The 19,262-nt window shown below is 34.9% G+C and overlaps 2 protein-coding genes across 5 annotated transcripts in view; one reads left to right on the top strand and one right to left on the bottom strand.

The window, feature by feature from the left end:
• LOC138328257 (cyclic nucleotide-binding domain-containing protein 2-like) overlaps positions 1–9,704 on the top strand; it is a 31,316-nt gene extending 21,612 nt beyond the window's left edge. For all 4 annotated transcript variants that reach the window (XM_069274970.1, XM_069274971.1, XM_069274968.1 and 1 more), the window contains 11 exons: positions 1,064–1,255; positions 1,946–2,112; positions 2,949–3,022; positions 3,623–3,711; positions 3,993–4,222; positions 4,640–4,791; positions 5,764–5,958; positions 6,567–6,649; positions 7,118–7,222; positions 7,818–7,961; positions 8,363–9,704. In XM_069274970.1, the coding sequence (XP_069131071.1) occupies positions 1,064–1,255; positions 1,946–2,112; positions 2,949–3,022; positions 3,623–3,711; positions 3,993–4,222; positions 4,640–4,791; positions 5,764–5,958; positions 6,567–6,649; positions 7,118–7,222; positions 7,818–7,961; positions 8,363–8,503 (1,572 nt within the window). In that variant the 3' untranslated portion in view covers positions 8,504–9,704. The remainder of the gene's footprint in view (positions 1–1,063; positions 1,256–1,945; positions 2,113–2,948; positions 3,023–3,622; positions 3,712–3,992; positions 4,223–4,639; positions 4,792–5,763; positions 5,959–6,566; positions 6,650–7,117; positions 7,223–7,817; positions 7,962–8,362) is intronic.
• A 545-nt stretch (positions 9,705–10,249) lies between these two features.
• On the bottom strand, positions 10,250–13,285 carry LOC138328258 (cholecystokinin receptor type A-like). Its single transcript, XM_069274972.1, has one exon. It carries the CDS (start codon positions 13,128–13,130, stop codon positions 12,012–12,014), a length of 1,119 nt encoding a protein of 372 aa, XP_069131073.1. The 5' UTR covers positions 13,131–13,285; the 3' UTR covers positions 10,250–12,011.
• Between the last annotated feature and the right edge of the window lie 5,977 nt (positions 13,286–19,262).

Here is a 19,262-nt window from a genome sequence, read left to right as displayed (position 1 = left end):
ATTACCAAGATTTCGAATTAAGCCCTGTTTAGTTTTTCATTATATTTTATATTTATCTTTTTCCATAATTCTTATTTTGGTCTTTTTCTTTAGTGCCGATTTCGTTGTCGTTTAAAATAAATAAGTTAAACGGATTGAAATGACGTTTCTTATTTTCAAACCAAGCAAAACAAGTTATTTCAAAATTAAAAGGAGGAGGAAAGTAAATATGTCAATATGTCAACTGTCTCATCCCGTTGTGGTAGTCTCCAATGACAACGGGACACTGTATCCCACAAGTAGTTAACTATACTGTAGTTATCCTCGATATCCCAGATGTTACTTTCACTGTCGTTATACTCACCCCTGGACTACCTCCTGGTAAAGATGAAGGTAGCTGAGGGAAAAAAACCAAAAAAAAAAAACCACAAAAAACCCCACCTATCACATGCCTGTAGATACTTCCTTAAAAGATTACAGAGAGACCGACGCCAAACTTTAAAGTAATACAGTCGTCGTAATTCGATTAGTTTGATGTACATTATATTTTACATATCAAACTAACTTATCATCAAATGTCGCATAAAGAGCATTTCGTTGTGTTATGTCACAGAAATAGTCCAGAATTGGATATTATAATGGTTATAGTAACCCGTGGTAAAAGAGTTATATTATCAAAATGTATTTACTACCTATTGCAATATCCTTCTTGTTAATAACTGACTCGGCCCTGCTGGTAGGGCGTTAGAATTGTACCTGCTGCCCCTATTGCATCATCGTAAAAGGCGTCTATATTTATGATCTATATGTATCTTTTCTCTTCTTCCTAACTAACTTTATTCTTTATAATGGCTCCCTCAACAACGCCTCACCTTTGGCCTTTTGTGGAGCGCTTTGATAATTTAATGTTATATTTATTGCATTTGCAGCCTTTTTAGGAGTAGTTTGTCTGAATACACCAGTTGTGTTTTTTTTGCTGTGAAGAGTCAGTTGAACACTGTAGTACTGTTCGTTGTATGGTGAAGATTACTCTATGTTGGTACGTTTTCGTATTTTGTTTATCCAGTTATTTTTGTATTTTCAGCCACTTGTACGATTCCGACGGGTAGTGAAAACGGTACAGGTGCTATTACGGGCGACTCTGACAAACAGACAGACACACCGAAGTGATGCTAAATACCTCTCCTGGGCTCATGATGACTTCTCGTCTTCAAAGAGAACCTACGAGATGTTTGGACTTAGTTTTGACCCAAGTGATTACAGGGCAAAGAAAGAGGTAGCCTTACAATTGTAGATAGATTGTTCCATACAGATAAATGAATAATTCTGACAACTAAATAAATTCTATTAATATCTTTAATATCTATTTTTAAAATTTTATTTTAAAATTTCATTATGTGATCCGCTAAATAGTTTGCTAATATTAAGCAAAATCAGGTAATATCGATTTTGAAGGATACATTTACCGCTACATGTAGCATTGCTTAACAGAGAAGATAGTATTGTCAAAATCATCCTAATATTTGAAACATAAACTTGTTTGTATTTTACTGTGTAAGATTCCATGATAATAATATCGTAAGATTTGGTGAACTATTGCAGGTGTCATACGTTGAGAGTCATACCCTTACTTAAATCACATCGTGATCTTGTTATTCGAAACCTATTTAGATTTCACTAACCCATGCCAAATCAGCTTGGCTGATTAGACAGAATTGATGTTCATATCAAACCATCGTTAATGAAGTGAATGCTGGGAACACATAAGGCTGACGTTGATCACAAGGAATAGAAATGACTTTCACGTCGACCTGTTATGGAGACTATAAGTAACATTGGCGATCCCTGACACACGTTGATTATATGAAGCATCTTAATACGTTGTTCATGTGGTGTAAACTTCTTCATATGTATACACTTAGTTATAATACAATACATTATCTTTGTCTATCTGTATACGATAAAGGTTTATCTTAGTAATGAGGCCAAAGTTATCCTCTCTATGGATCCAAGGGACAGAACTGATGATCACCTGAAGGTGGCGCTATTAGCGCTTAACAATGCTGTGGAGGCTTTCGGGGAATTCCCCATCACAATGCAGCGATCTCTAGTGCGGGTCGGCTGGTATGAATGGTGAGTTCTGCAAGATTTACAGCTTTGCACTTTAGATAAGTATGATTTAAAATTGCTTCGGAAACAACATTATTATTAAGTTATCAAACCCGCTTATATCAAGAAAATGTACGCCATCAATTCGGTGTTTTCATGTCATTTTTGAGTTCCTATTGATGTATTTACAATGGTATTGGTGATCTTAGAAAGGTTCTATATTTTGAACTGCCATTTATGAATATCCTTATTTTTTAATTAGAGATGTTGGAAAGGGCAACAACATCTCAATGATACATAAAAGGTAGTTTTGACAAGCTAAAGTACAGTCTGTGAGGGAAATCTACCAAGTGCTCCCTAATCCGTTACTTTTACTAGCTGATTCACTAAATCTTCCACCAAGCAAATCTTGCATAAGGAAAGTGAACGTTACAAATCCTTAAATTTTTGACAAATCTGAGTTCTTATTTACACGCATTCCAAAATGGATTAATAGCATTGATGATCCCAATAAAATGGTTCCAAATTTAAACGACCAATAGAACTAATAAATCATATTATCGAGTAGTTACTTACTCATAAAGACAGATGGCAGAAAAAAAGCATTTTCTACAACAGCGATATCACATGGATACGTGAATCTATTTTTGAATATTTCTATTACAATGATAGAATTATACAACTTACTCCTTAATCCGATACTTTTATTATTCTATTCATCGATTCCACCATAACCTAAGTTATTGTATTGTCATAATGAGAAAAACACATTAAATGCTTCTTTTAAATCATTATACAGGAAGGATAATGTCATCCTTTTTAACATCCTATTATTAAGTTATGGCTTTGTGTGTTTGCAGTTTTGAAGACAAACGGGTTATTATTCGTCAGGGTCATATGGCAGATAACTTCTATTTCATCTTGTCTGGTACAGGTAATTATGAATAAGATCCCTCGTTCATTTCATTGATCGATTGCATCACATTACATCCCTTGATAAATATTCCAGAATAGGTGGTTAGTGTCCATTAATGGTCGTTAATTCTATCATGTTGTTCATTACACTGATATAATTTCTTTATAAATTATCTTTTAGCTAAGCTGGTATCACTACGTTTGCAAGTCGTTTATATTTATTTTGGATTATTTTATCATAAGAGAGCATGCATCACATTTTGCATGAACTTTTTGACAGATCCATACACAGGTACTATATGGTACTCGCACTGAAACATTTACTCAGTTTAGTTTTTCACTGTTCATCATGGAGGACCATACATGCATATGTATGCTCTGTATGCAGTTTTGAACACATTTTTTATTGTTTTGGGATATAAAATTTATTAATTTGGGTAAAAAAACTTTTAATACTGCAAAGAGATCTGAGGAAAATTTTGAGACAAGAACATGTGTTTTCTGAAAGCATTCCTTGGAATTGATATCTTCTTGAAAAGTGTTGGGATGATAATGCGTCCAATAGATCTGTCAATTTCACAATAAATTTGTTTGACTTTTATGGTATCTTTACCAACAGCGGTCGTGACGATACTGGAAACAGACCCAGAAACCAAAGAACAGTTAGTACGTACAGCGGCACTACTCGGGAAAGGTAACAGCTTTGGGGTAAGTCTCATTTTACTTCATTGTCTTTTCAAGAAATTCCAAGATACTTGTATGGCTGCTACGTTAATGACGTTATTTGTTTGACGTTAGTTGTGACAGCGTTAACGCGTTATAAGGCATAAGGCAAGAGCTGCTCTATCTAATAAACAAATAGCACATATTGTTACATATATTGTATATATGACTTTCATTTCCGTTATCTAAGACGATTAAATAATATAAAGACATATGTGAGAAATAAAATAAAGTGTTTATATTTCGAAAACCTCATCTGATTACAGGAGCTTGCGCTAATGCATGGTGCGAAGAGAAGCGCAACAGTCACATGTAAAAACAGTGTGGAACTGCTGGCGGTGGGGAGAGATGATTTCATCGACATATTTATGCCAGTGGAGAAAGATCAGGAGCCAGAACACATACGCTTCCTTCGTTCAGTCATACTCCTGAAGGGCTGGCCAATCGTCAGACTTCCGTATCATGATCCGAAAATATGCTGTTTCACATACTTCCGGTAATGTTATCTATAATGTATCATAAGGAATAATGTTTTTGTTTGTACGTCTTTATAAAAAAGACCAATTACAGTAAATCTAAAAAAAATAAATCTTCAAATTTGTTTATATAGGAAAAAGTGCAAACCTTTGACAAATTTAGAATATGCACAAAAAGTGAAACACTGTGTATGTGCCACTCAAGGATAATAGTCTTTTTGATTACCATGTCGGTCGAATTATACCAGATTAAATTCTGCTTCCACACAGTAGGTAAAGAAAGTCAGGTCTATAGTGGCGGAAAAGACTTAAACTTAAATGGAGATGGATATGGATTTTCTCAAATTATTTCATATTATCATTCACAAATTACGAAAGGAATATAAATGAAAAATGCTTTATGGTCCCATGCGTTATATGTGTTTCCTTGGCTTTAGGCGTGGTCTGCTCCTTTGCAAGGACAGCAATACGTCAGAGTGGGTTTACGTCATCAAAACCGGAACTTGTCGAGTTTTGAAGGCGCTTCAAACCACACGACCCAATATACCAGGATTAGAACCAAATCAAAAGAAACAGGAAAGACCGTTCAGTAAGTTATAGTACGAGCCATGATATTACGTTTGCCTTTGAAATTGTATTTGGTTGGGGATTTTCTTTGATGTATCAGGATATAATGCTTAAGTCCGTTGTATACATTGTATCTCAATTTTGTACTATTGTTTTTGATAAAATTATTGATAAAAGGGTGACCTGTACGTTACAACAGCAGCTGATCTTCGATCTTTTTATGACATACAGATTTCGATTGATTCTTCATCAATCAAACTTACATCGTATCAGTTGTTATTTTTCCCCTCTTTGTTTTTTCTCTGATTTCTTACATTCGCTTGATATATTTTTTTCTGTACATTATCACTATAGGATATCAGTTACGCATAAATCACATTATAACTAATATACCTACCAGGCCTACTATACATTTCGGCCGGACGACACCATTATCATTCCAGCAGTCTTTTGAGTTACACTATCGAAGCTAATATCACATATATAACTGTCAAAAACAATGAATGGTTATGAAGAAAAGCTGTTATTACCAGGCAAAAGTTTGTGTCCCATTATTTTGTATAAGTAATTAAATTAAAAATAAATCAATTCAAAAACAATTTTCTGCGTAATAGTGCTTAATTTCTATAAAGCGCAAAAATTCATGTTTTATATCACTTTTTTGGGCTGTGCAAGTAATGAGTTATATTTAGCTCTTATTAAAATATCGGAATGAGTACATAAATACCATGTGCATCAAATTTTCTAAAATTCATTAATGGGTAGAATGGGTATTCAGAAGTGGGGCCGCTGGTCGGTGGTTTTTCTCCGGGAACTCAAGCTTTCCTCCACCAACAAACCTGGCACGTCCTGTTATGACCCTGGCTGTTAATAGGACGTTAAACTAATCAAACCAAAAATTAAAAAAAGTTTTCAGAAGGTAAGAATAACACGATATTTTATTAAGAATAAAATGTTAATCCGTTGATAAGATTAGGCTACATTGATGTTACAGAGTTACCGCCCATCACTATGTCACAATCCGTGTCGTCATCTATAACATCTTCAAATTCATCAGTTGATTGGTGTTCACCGCGTTCCCCTCGGAGCTTCTCTAGTGAAGGGCATATACATGTACATGTACCAAAGAAGTTTCGGAAGTTTACGTCCGAAACAATGGCAAATCTCTTCTCACAGAAATCAAAAGCTGGTAAGTGTAACACTGGCTCTCTAGCTAGTGTAGTAGGTCAGGAAAATTAAATGAGCTGATGAAAAGGTTGAAATTAAACAACAAGTTATGAGAATGAATATTATTTTTGGTATATATTTTATTTTAGAATTTTTTGCACTGGCAGTTATTTGGTATAAAACCACTTTGATCATACATGTAACATACCCTTTTTATTATTTTAAGTTCATATTAATTTTTGTACATATTTGATAATATCAAGTTCTTTCTAAATAAGGGTATCTACATTAGGTTTTTTTTTGGTAGAAGGTAGCTCGAGATACTCTGGCCCTGACGCCAGACTAGGGTCAGAGCGCACTACTACATCAAAACCTGGAATTTGTCGACACAGTTTGGTATCGGTCCAGGTCATGTCATCTCCTATCCAGAATGCTTACAAAAATTACCACCGAGAAGCGCTACTTTCCTAGGTCTTTTTCTCGGGCTAGGTGTAAGAATGGTTTAGCAGTTCAAAATATGTTGGGTTTTTTTCTGTACTATGCCTGAAGTATTTAGAATAAGCATAAGAGAAATGGATGACGCAGAATCAACATCATTATAAAATTGTATAATTTGTTGTTTCACTGCAGAACGACTTTCTACGGCGGATCACAAGCGACGTATCGATCAAGTTTACGAGAAAACTCATGCAAACAATTTCAGAAAAGGAAAAGTGAGTAACATTTTACTAATGTCGTTTTCAGTAAAAGTTGGTAATGTAAAGGCAATCCATAAAATTTTAAACGAAATACTGTGTAATGATAAATTTTAACAAGACTTTTTTTTATTAAAATCACACGAAAGATATATGATTCAAAAGGGTTTATCTATAGAAAAATTTGTGTGTTCTATAAATCTTGAAAAAGATCTTAATATAAGGTATTTTTGTGACATTTATAAAATATTATATAAAAAGAGCATCCTAGCATTTCATTGTGTTCAATTTATTTTAATTTTGTTAAGCTAATATTGGTTTATCTATAAAAAAATTGTTTGTTCTATAAATCTTGAAAAAGATCTTAATATAAGGTATTTTTGTGACATTTATAAAATATTATATAAAAGGAGCATCCTAGCATTTCATTTTGTTCAATTTATTTTAATTTTGTTAAGCTAGTTAATTAGAACATCAATGTTTAAGGAACGTCTCCCAAGCCTTGAAAGCAATCCAAGCAGCTCGGAGCTCAACAAACAGCACGACACTGTCTTTGTTCAGATACAAAAACTCGGTCCTAGAGAGACATATGTAAGATTTAATTAATTTTCAAACTGATACTAAATTGTCTTATATATTAGATCCAAACATTTGATCACCTTTCTTTAATTGAAATTGACGATTTTGCCTTCTGATGTTTTATTCGTCCTTCATATAACTATTGATGGTCCGCTAGTGGCATGTTTTAAAACGTAAAGTGTCGAAATTTGTGCAACGCTATTTGAGCAATATTACTGTAGGCCTATCGATCCAACAAGCCATTTTAATCAGTGGTTGGTATTCTGTATTTGCATATTACACAGTTATCTGCCCTTGCGGGTAGGTATTGGTTATGAAGTTATGTGTTTGCTAAAGTAACGTCATACTTTTCGGAGAAAACGACGTGAATTCCACTCACAAAATATTGACGTAACGATCGATACCTACCCACAAGAGAGCTAACTCTGTAATATGCAAAGACGGAACACATATATGTACATGTTCTACTTTTTGGTTATTTTATATTGAAATATATAATTGCTTAATGCAACATTCAAAATAGAAAATCATTGCGTGATTATTCATATCTATCGATTCATACTAGTCTTTAGTTTGAACACTCGGTATATTTTTGTTTGTTATATAGGGCTTAGAACAAGTAGCCTTTGGGATGATAGGTAAAACCACCAGTACGATATTGGTCTCGGAGGGAGCGGAATGTATCCTTATCAACAGGAAATTCTTTAAACAATACCTCACGGACGAGGAGGCCAAACGAATACGACACACGGTATGACAGAATTAAAATCATTTCCTATATTTTACATAAACATACTTTATATATCTTCACTTCTTTTTACATGTCAGATAAAAACCATCGTTGTACTATTTCTTTTAAAATGTAGACAATGCTTTTCTCTTCACATACATGTATAAGCTTATTTTTTTTTTTCATTTTCGATTCAATGAAATTAATTTTGATTTTTTTGTAATAATATATTTTTTTTCATAAATTATAACGTATTACATGTACCTGTAAATATGTCGTTTACAATGGAATGCTTTTGGAAACCGAGTTGCCGAAATTTTACATAAAATATGTCAGTGAAAATTGAGGTTGTTCAAGGGAGCAAACTCGTTCATGATAAATACATCAGCCTTGTAATAGGGCTATATTTATTCTGATTACAGCTACAGCCGATTCCATCTGAAGAGAGTTTACAGCAAAAGTTACAGGACAAAACGAATTGGGAGGCATATAAAGCATTAACTGTAGTTACACATCTACTGTGTAAACGTCAGGAGGAAAACAACGGTAGTCTGTACTACTAAATAACAACAAACAACAGAATTCACACATCTACTGTGTAAACGTCAGGAGGAAAACAACGGTAGTCTATACTACTAAACAACAACAAACAACAGAATTTACACATCTACTGTGTAAACGTCAGGAGGAAAACAACGGTAGTCTGTACTACTAAACACCAACAAACAACAGAATTTACATATCCTCTGTGTAAAGGTCAGGAGGAAAACAACGGTAGTCTGTACTACTAAACATCAACAAACAACAGAATTTACACATCTACTGTGTAAACGTCAGGAGGAAAACAACGATAGTCTGTACTACTAAACACCAACAAACAACAGAATTTACATATCTTTTGTGTAAACAACAGGAGGAAAACAACGCTAATCTGGACTACTAAGCAACAACAAACGATAAACTGTACACATCTACGATATAAATGTCAGGAGGAAAACAACGCTAATCTGGACTACTAAGCAACAACAAACGATAAACTGTACATATCTACGATGTAGATGTCAGGGGGAAAGCAACGCTAGTCTGTACTACTAAACTACAGCAAACAATGGAATTTACACATCTACTGTGTGAACGTCAGGAGGAAAGCAATACGTGTCTATACAACTAAACAACAGCAAACAACAGAATTTACACATAAACACTACTTAACAACTGTAGGCAATAGCAATTACCCATATACTGTGTAAACGAGAGGAGGAAAGCAACGCTAGTTTGTACTACTAAACAACATACAACAGAAACTACTGTGATTTCGACACGAGAAAAACAATGCCTATCTGTACTAACAACAAGTACACCTCTACACAACAGAAATACAAAACCCCAATCTTTACTTCTTTCATACGAGACAAAAACACCTAGAAAACTAATATGGGGGCATACAAAACTGTGGTTACACTTTATGTAATCAAAAGAGTGCTATATTTGCGCATCCATGGAACCTGCCTAAATAATAATTAAAAATCAGGTCAACTTCAATGAAACAAATAAGTGATCGTTTAAATGTACCGTTGTGCCGGAAGGATTGAAGACGTAATCCGAATCGAATGAGCGAAATCATATGATATTCATATGGATTACATGGTTATATGAAGAGAGAGTGTGATTGTTCTGAAAGATGGATGGTGAGTGTTGTTACATGAATGTAGGTTATTTATTAATTTAAGAAATGTAACAATTATATAAATATGTATTCATCAATATGTGTTGGTGTTTATAAGTTCACACTGCAAAAGGTATCATTATACTACATCGCACATCTAAGTTTATGATGTTTACATTCGGACCCAGGTTTATATCGATTTATTGACTTTCGAAAAACAACCTGATTCGTGTGCTTAATCGTTTATATACTCACATTAATGTACGCAGCTGTATTACATAGCATCAAAAAACACTGTACCTTGACCCTTTTGAGCGTCGTTATTAAGGGGTATAGGTATGTTGCAATCTAGAAATAAGAAGTTAGCAACTAAGAGACTGAACCTGTCATGCTCATCTCGTCATCCTCGATACTGCAGGTGTAAGTATCACTGTCATAGTATCTACCCATGGGATACAAAAAATGTATGTTATAGCAAAGCAGGAAACGTGCATACATGTTTCTGGCAAAACTGTTCCACATCTTAAATGTACGTTAAAATAAGTGAATGACATTACATTGTAGTTGACTGTATGGATTTTTAGTTAGCCATCCTGCTCTCTATTATCCTACACGTGATCAAAACAAAACAAAAGCAAATCAATGAGTTACCATCTTGACTTTTAATAATATATTTATATGTACAGTTATGATCCATATGTAAATGAAATAAGACAACACAAGTTCCTTTAGGGGAGGGGACAAGCATAAAACACGTGAATTGACATGGTCTATATCTTAGAATACGATTAGCGTTATTATTATCGATCTACATACACGGATTTCACTTACGTTACTTGATTAATTATCAAAACCTGAAAAGCCAAAAACAATACTCATTCAATACAATTTGGTCTATGTTGAACGAACACACTTGCAAATATTATGGAAATCATCTTGAACGCTATGTTATGTCGGTAAATGCATTATAATAATTACAACATGACCTCTTTACAGAGTGAAGTCATGCCAAGTAAATATGACAACTTATACAATGTAGGAGTTACGTTTTGCCCCATATTCATAGCCTTAAGCAATGAACAGTTAACTTCCTTGACTCACCCTTATCATCATGTGTACACTGTGTATCGTGTAAGTACTTCATCGACGGATATGTAATATCTAAAAATAGACATAATCATATAGAGTGGATGGATAATTATTATGACATCACCATTAATAGGAGCTATGCGTGCAGTGTGCTCCTCATGGTATTATTATAATAACATACACACATAAACCCGTTTACCCGTACTAAGGCTTCGTAATGATATGTAGTAATGATATATATGTCTTCATGAGAATAACTATGATAAAAGAGATACAACAAGTCAAACAGGAAATAATTTGGATAAATATTCGACTAAGTATTTAACATTGTTGAAATGACTATCGTTTCAAATCAATTTATAATCTACTACAGTCCTTTTTTAAAATTTTACTTTAAAAAACGCACGTGAAATTCCATTTGTTTTCACACACATAAAAACCAATTGCATTTTTTAAAGAAGAAACCCATAAGCGATGCTTAGAACAAATGGAACAATTGCAAACGTAAATATGTAAAAGAAATGTTGATTTTGTCACTATCAGACTGAAAGACAAAAGAGTTGACAATATGGATTCTTCAATTTATAATCTACTACAATCCTGTTTAACATTATTTTACTTGAAGAAAAAAAAAACCACATCTGAATATTTCATTCGTTTTCACACACATAAAATCACGTCAATTTCTTAAAAAGAAACCCATAAGCGATGCTTGGATCAAATGAAACAAGTTAGAACGTATATGTGTAAAAGAAATGTTTATTTTGACACTATCAGTCTGAAAGACAAAATAGTTGACAATATGGGTTCGAAATGCATTGTTTAAATAATACAATACATTAAAGATAATACATAATAATGACAATAACAGCAAATATATGTAGCTGCTACCTTGTCTGATATTCTGGCTTCCACGATCTTATTTTATATCACGAAGTCAAAGATCATATGAGAAAGCATAGACCGTCATGTTGTTGAAAGTGCCCAGGAATTCGACTACCCTCCGGGAGCATTTAACAGCATTACTGGATATAGCTGATGATGGGATGTATTAAATACCATTGATGATGTTACAATAGCAGAAACATTATACATATCGGAAACTTTCTCGAGAAAGACATTTTTCTCTACATTGATTTATCCGCAGAAAATTTATACGCGAATTACAGCTGTAATCAGTGATATGATTTAAGCCAGATCACAAAATGTATGTTCGTTGAAAAATTCAATTGTGTCATTCTAAGTAAAATTAAAATGCAAAAATAAATTCAACTCGAAAATATATCATTACTTGGTTTTGCTACATATATATGTACTTATTTTCTACATAACATTTTCTTCATTTCTTTTCGGAATGCCCTATCACAATAGCCATAAATAAACGGATTTACAACATGATTCACAATATAAACCTGGAAAAAGTACAAGTACAACTGACGTAGACTTGGTGAGGTGAAATTCCAGAACTCCGCAGAATCCAAATTTATTGCCAGGTTGACGATCAGCGTCGGTATATAAGTGACGACACAGGTTCCGGCAATGATTAGAAACATTAGAGAATAACGATGCTTTTCTCGCCAGTTCTTTAAAGTTACCGATGACGATCGTCGCCGTCCTGGAGTTCTTTGCACGCTCGGTGTCTGTTCATTAGCCTTGACGCAACTGTTCGATTGTTTGAAGGTTTCATGTTCAGTTGTCGTGGACATAGGCTCAGAAGCTGGGTCTGGTTCGAATGAGTATTTTGACATGGATCGCTCTCGTTTTTGCTGTATGCGTTTGTAGATCCGACGCCCAATCAGAACGTACAACAACACTATAAGTCCGAGTGTTCCAACAGCCAATACAAATATCACCAGAAGGTATATATATCCAGTATCACTTAGTGGATATTCTGGACTATGTATACGTCCACATCTACTCCCAGTGATGTTCAGAGGGATGTTTTGGACGGGAATCTGGTCATAGAAGAAGAATATAGGAGCATGTCCTATAAAACAGATGATTATCGATAACGCCAAAATAATGATCTTCGCTTGATTGTTCATTTGCATTCCGAAAGGTCGACAGATCTTCAGATATCTCTCGATTCCTATGACAAGCACCAATTCCACAGAAACAGCGTTCATTGCCTTTGTGAAGAACCAGAGAATCTTGCATGTGGTGTTTCCGTAAAATGCCACTGGTAGGATATTCCTTGTCAATGAGAACGCTGGACCAGTGACACAAACCACTATATCCACAGCAGCAAGGGCCAGAATGAATATCCTATCATCTGTTTTAATGTCCAAGCGAACTTTATAGATGTAAATAATCATTACATTTCCTAATACACCAACCACAATGTAAATCCCTAAAAATATATCAATGACGATCAAAGTCATTGCGAGTTCATAATTCCAATTTAATATACCTGTACTGTTAGATAACTCCTCCATGGTGACGGCCGTGTACAGATTATAAATAAATTGTTGTGTATTGTAACTTGTTGTTCACTCCCAAGGACACGTTTGTGTTCGCCGCCTGGCAAAGGATTTCCTTTGTAGATCATACTTCCGCTTCCACGTACAGGATTATCCTATCAGTGTAAGTACTCCTAAAGCATTGGGTCAACGGTGATGCATTGCTGATTAATTGAACAGGCAATTAGTGGTCTGAGGTAAAGAGTACACACTAAATGCCCGTATTCGTTGGATATAAGAACAAATCCAAGTTTGAATTATACACCCTTGTAACATAAACCATCTAACGTATGCATATATATACATAATCTAACTCCATCCAAAACAGTGTTTTAGTCAGTGCTGGTTTGGTTTGATTAGTTCAACGTCCTATATAAACAGCCAGGGTCATCTACATACATGCAAGATTTAGATGGTGGAGGAACGCTGGAGTACCTAGAGAAAAAACATCCGCCCTACATGAAATTTGAACTCGCGACTCAGAGGTGGAGGTTGTGATAATGTGTCGGGATATATCAGCTACTCAATCCATCATGGCCACTGATTGCAACGCATTTGAATAACAATTAATATCTCAGTACTTAAAGCATTCGGACTTTGGTTTAAATATTTTGACAATGTACAATGATTTTTTTTTTGGATGTTGCTATATTTAGAGCTTAAATAAAGGAAATGACAATACAAGACAGGCCTAATAATAGCGAGAAAAATCAATAATGATTTCCTTAAAGATTAAAAATAGCTTCGTCTTTTCCGTTTCATAATGATGAAGCTTAACGGGATGAACTCGCACATTACCTAAGGCGGAACTTCTTAAGAAAAAAAAATAACAAAAAAAAAAATATGTATTTATACACTAGATATTTCTTGCATTTCTCTCAAACAGTCTGGCAAATTTCATCGATTCAAGTTGGTCTAGGAAATACGCCATAGCGGAATCTCGCATGATAGTTGTGTTTTCAGAGATGTTTAATACACAAAACTTTTATTATTTGCATTGAATAAAATGAAAATAATTATATAATTGATAAATACACACTTTATACTTGGCGACTTTTTGTTTTTTTATTTCATCTTCCTGTGAAATATTGGAAAATGTCTACAAAGTAATTTGAATTTCTGCGGACGCGTCTTCAGTGTAATTGAAATTATAAAAAAAAATTGATGTGTATATTTCAGATAAATTGTATTTCTTGGTTCAAATTTATCAAAAGAAAAGCTAATTAAATATATTATTAGCCAAGAAAATGAACGTGTTCATGTAGAGTTAAATATATAAAAAATTAAAACTCGATTACAATCCTCTTAGTGGTTTCGCCATGCCATGATTGCTGCACTTCAGGTAGAAGAGCTATCATGATATAGCGAAAGCGGTACAATTGTAAAGTTTGTCGTTGAGTTATTTTTCTTTCCTTTTTGTTACAAATTTCTTCTTCGGATGGAAATCCCTATTGTTTTGTTCTGTTTTTATTATTAGTATTACCATCAGTATTAAAAGGACATTTTAAATGACATGTGGAAAACATTACGTGTAAATGTTTCTGTCAGTATATTGCACGTCGTATGAGCTGGCTGTGCGTACAAAGAGGATAAAAAAATACAGGTTTATACGATTATTAAATGCATTTTCATGCTCTTGTTCTTGGATTGAGGTGAGCAAGATTACATTTTACGGTCTCGTAATAGCAGTTGGGACTGCTTGTTCTTTTATGATGTCCACATGTTCATTACACACTTTCATAGAAAAATATTTGTTGAAAACAGATCAAACGTATATCTAGAATTGGGATTCAAATTAAGAAATTAAACATTTATTTACTGACATCGTAGTATTTTCCATTTGTTTTCAATAGGAAAAAAACACTATAGTGATTAAGACCTTCCGAATAGTATGGCGAGTGAATATTTGCATCGGGGAAACAGTGACAGAAAAATATGATTTTCTCCAAAAGTGAAGAAGCTTCAGTGTATTAATTTGACCCGAACACTTAAAGAGTCCTTTTGATTTCGAAACAGTTAGGATTTTGAAAATTCATTTGATATTTTTACAAAACAATCAATTAATGAGATATGTCTATGGTGCTTTAAAACAAATATAAAAAAAAGTAAGATCAAACGCCAAAAAATGAGCAACGACTCGAAAGCTCCAGTCGCCTATCCTCTCGGTGTTTTGGCATAGAAGCAAAGTCCCAAATCCAATGGAATGTCACCACACAGGGAAAGCGCCGAGCGGCAGCTCTGGCCCGGCATATGAGGAGACAGGCTCCATCCAGGGCGTGGACCTTGTCGACACCCTGGTGGACCAGATGCTATCTGCATCCTGCAGCGAGAAGGCGGCACCCAATCTCTCCGCACCGGCGCCCGTAGGTGGCACCGTCGGACACCACTCGATGGATTCGCAAAGCCTGTGAACAGGGAACGCCCCTGGTGGCATGCGAGGGACGACAACTGGTGGGACGGAGGCACAGAGATGAGAATCAGTAGATCTGGAACACAAGTTAGTACTAATGGCCCTTTTCAACAAAGGTGGATCTAGTGTCTAGAAATATATTGGCATCTAATGATAAACCGGCAGTGAATTTGATGGTATTGTGGAATGTGTTAGAATGTTCAATAAATTCATCGAGAGACTGCGGGTTGGAGGTCCATTTGATTTTAATATCGCCAATGAATCTGAGCCAGCTGAAAGGTTTGATTGGGGCTGATGTTAAGACATGAATTGTCCCATGAATACATTGGCATACAAAGGGTTAGGGTTAGGGTTAGGGATAGGTTAATCTTGGTGCCCATAGCTGTACCACTGATTTGCAAGCAGTTGTCGTAATAAAACTTGAAGTCACCAAGGGTGAGGACAAGTCCAAGGAGATCTACCAAACTCTGTGTCGACAGATGGTTAGACACACGTCTGTTCCATGCCGCATGACAGGCAGAAATGACGTCCGCGTGCGGGATGTTAGTGTAGAAAGAGACAACATCCATCGTAACTAACAGAGTACTATCCGGTAGGTCATAGCAAGGCGTTTTATTCAAGTACTCAGTAGTATCTTTTAGATACGATGGTAGATTTTCAATAATGGGGCGCGATTAAAAATCAATGTACTTAGATATTCTCTCGGCAGGGTGGCCTACAGAGCTGACGGCCTGCCCGGGTTGCGAGGCCTGTGGACCATGGTGAATAGACAGAATTTGCCTGACCGAGCGCCCTCTGGCCGCCAAAAGTTCGCTGTGACTTCGTCAACATCTCCTCGGTCCAGGATCCTATCTAAAGTTCCATTGACTAGTTTGGTGTGTTCCTATGTGGGGTCCCCATCAAGTTTCTGGTAGAACTGTGCGCTAGAGCGCCGACGGTCTGCTTCTGCAAAGCAGCCCCCACTGTTCACCATTACAACCGCCGCGCCCCTATCTGCCGGCCTGATGATATTTCAGCATTTTGTTGTAGTGAATGAAGCGCTCGGCGCTACTATGTAGACAGGTTGTCCCTACCGATCTAGGCACGATCATTGTGAGGAGCAACCTTTTCCCTAACTGCCTTGATGTATGCTTCAAGGGCGGGCTTACAATTTGGTGATGGGTTCCAAGTGCTCTACTTGCTCTAAGTATTCTACTTATACATGATCAATTTTATAACAATATATCCAATCAATAAGGTCACAAAAGAACATGGTGTAAACTATATACTATAGGCTACAAGATGAACAGTATTGTAAATTGTCTTCATACTATGCCTTGTTAGCCTGATTCACAGTTTGCAAGCAAAATTTCTTTCATGTTTCAATGAAATTAAAAAAGTGACATCGATACTTAAATTATAATATACGATACCATAGGCATGACTATATATATTATATATACATTGTATATATTACTACGGCTTTCCGCCATTTTTAAATGAATTAGAAAAAAATCAGTGAATGCACACCATTTCTCTATGCATGGCAATTGCGTTATATTTTCAACGCAAATTCCATTGTTTGTATCATTTTATAAGGTTACAATTGCACAGGGAAAATAATAATTTAGTTGACGCTGTGACGTCACGAGGCTTTATTGCATGGGTAGCCATGTAATGCAGCTTCAGACGACATGAGTGTATTGCCCTAGACTAGCCAGTATTACACGTGTAGGTATGAAAGAAATTAGAATTCATTATTAACCTAAAATTAACCCTATTTACTTTTCTGTGATACTCATAGTCATAATATGTGCTGTTGTACATATACATTTGTATGTATTTTAGTTCAATGCTTTGTCTTTAAATATGGTCTTGGTATACATCCTTGCTTTACTTATCTGTATTAAATTATATATAATTTTTTATGTTATTTATTTGTTTTCTTAATTTGATTGCCGCAATAATAGCTCTACAGAGCTAATGTTATTGTGTTACGCAATATGCAACGTTAAATAAAAAATCTTTTATCTTGAATTTTAACAGTGAAGTTTTGTCGGCTACCACAGTGATAGTCTACAATCGCACGGTAAGGTAATTAGGACTACGGCAGGTAACCTACATGACGACTCGCGTAATAAAAATACACTTAGCAAATAAGAAGTCATTTAATCTGAATTTCAAATTTTCTGACACATTCCTTGTCAAATAAGCGGAACCCTTCACTCGGGTATATTCACTCGGCTGCAACAATAATTGTATAAGTGACAAGCCGCCTTCTAGGTGTTAACCCAGACCAGTGACTTATGGAACAAGACGCATAACATCTGGTAAGACAAACTTAAAATTTTGATATTAATCCAATGTATTTTTATACAATATTTACTGTGTGATTTCTTATATTTGATCCATAAGAACGTAATGTGTCAACAGTTCCAAGTCGACGTGTTTATAACAAATGGAGAGTAATGAATTTATTCAGCATAATATTTATGTATGTTACTACAAAATTCACTCGCATAGACTTTCAAATTACTATCATTGATTGGCTGTAGCTTAATACATGTAACGTTCAAATAATTTACTCTTAAAGGCTTAATCTTAGCGAACCTTGAAATTATTTCCAGCAAAAATAGACATGACATATTTAAATATGTCTTCGCACAGACGATTTAACAAAAGGTCTTGACGTTCACCTGAGTACTGATACAGAAAGAGCATTGCAAAGTTGGTTCAAATCTGTAAAAAGTATTTACGATATAGAATAAACTTTAAATATGAACCTTCGTATTCGAATTTTTATTTTTTGTTTTTTAATTTTGATAGTTAGTGTATAATGTTACCGAACCTTATGCTTAAAATTCCAATTTGCTTTGCCAACGTTAAACAACAAAACCAAACTAGAAGTCAGTCAGTGCCAGTGATTTTATAAATTTCACTTTTTAATCTATGAACATTATTTGTTTCCATCGAACCTGTGAATTCAGAATAAGAGTTTTGAAATTTTAGCCATTTTGACCCATTTTGGCCCCGCTCTCTGGTCCCTGGGGGTCAGCCAGGACCAATATGGATATGGTGTCAAAATGCTATTTCAGGCAAATAATTCTAACCCAGTTTGACTCATTTCCTATTAAAACTAAGCAAATTATATTCATAAATGTGTTTTTTCCTATTTAACTATAGTAAACTTGACCCCCTCCCCAGGGGGAAACATGAGACTGTAGGGTCATATAATTCACATTTTTTGTAAAGGACCCTTTAAGACCTTTCAATCTATGAAGAGTAATTGATTCTACCAGTTCCAAATTTCAGAAGAAGAGGGATTTTTCATACCTCTGTTGTATGAACTATTGTCTTCAAAAGTTATGGATTTTAAAGGGGTTATATGGAAAAATGGCGGAAATATAGCTCTCCAAATATGGCAATTTGTTCCATTTCCTTATTTTTCACCGTAATTTGTGAGCTCGTAGCGCCTTTATCATTTAATGTAGGGTGTTGATTTTTTGTAGATGTAGACTTTACCATATTATTTGTAACGGGTTTCAATATCAAAGACAAAACACTGAAAATGGCGGAAATATAGCCCTCCGAATATGGCGTTTCGTTCATTTTTAACGTAAATCTTACCGTTATTTATGAAATTTCAAAGAAAATTGTTTTGAATTGGATGTGAAAGAGCATGCTCTAAGACACATAAAATGACCAATATCAAGGTCATA

This window comes from Argopecten irradians, chromosome 7 (assembly GCF_041381155.1).
Source record: "Argopecten irradians isolate NY chromosome 7, Ai_NY, whole genome shotgun sequence".
In the NCBI taxonomy this organism is placed as follows: Eukaryota; Metazoa; Mollusca; class Bivalvia; order Pectinida; family Pectinidae; genus Argopecten; species Argopecten irradians.
The sequence above is the reverse complement of the archived record's forward strand: the minus strand, read 5'-3'. Positions and strand labels throughout refer to the sequence as shown.

Bases quoted from the DNA above. Each gene is read 5' to 3' on its own strand.
- LOC138328258 (XM_069274972.1), bottom strand. From the start codon at position 13,130: ATGGAGGAGTTATCTAACAGTACAGGTATATTAAATTGGAATTATGAA.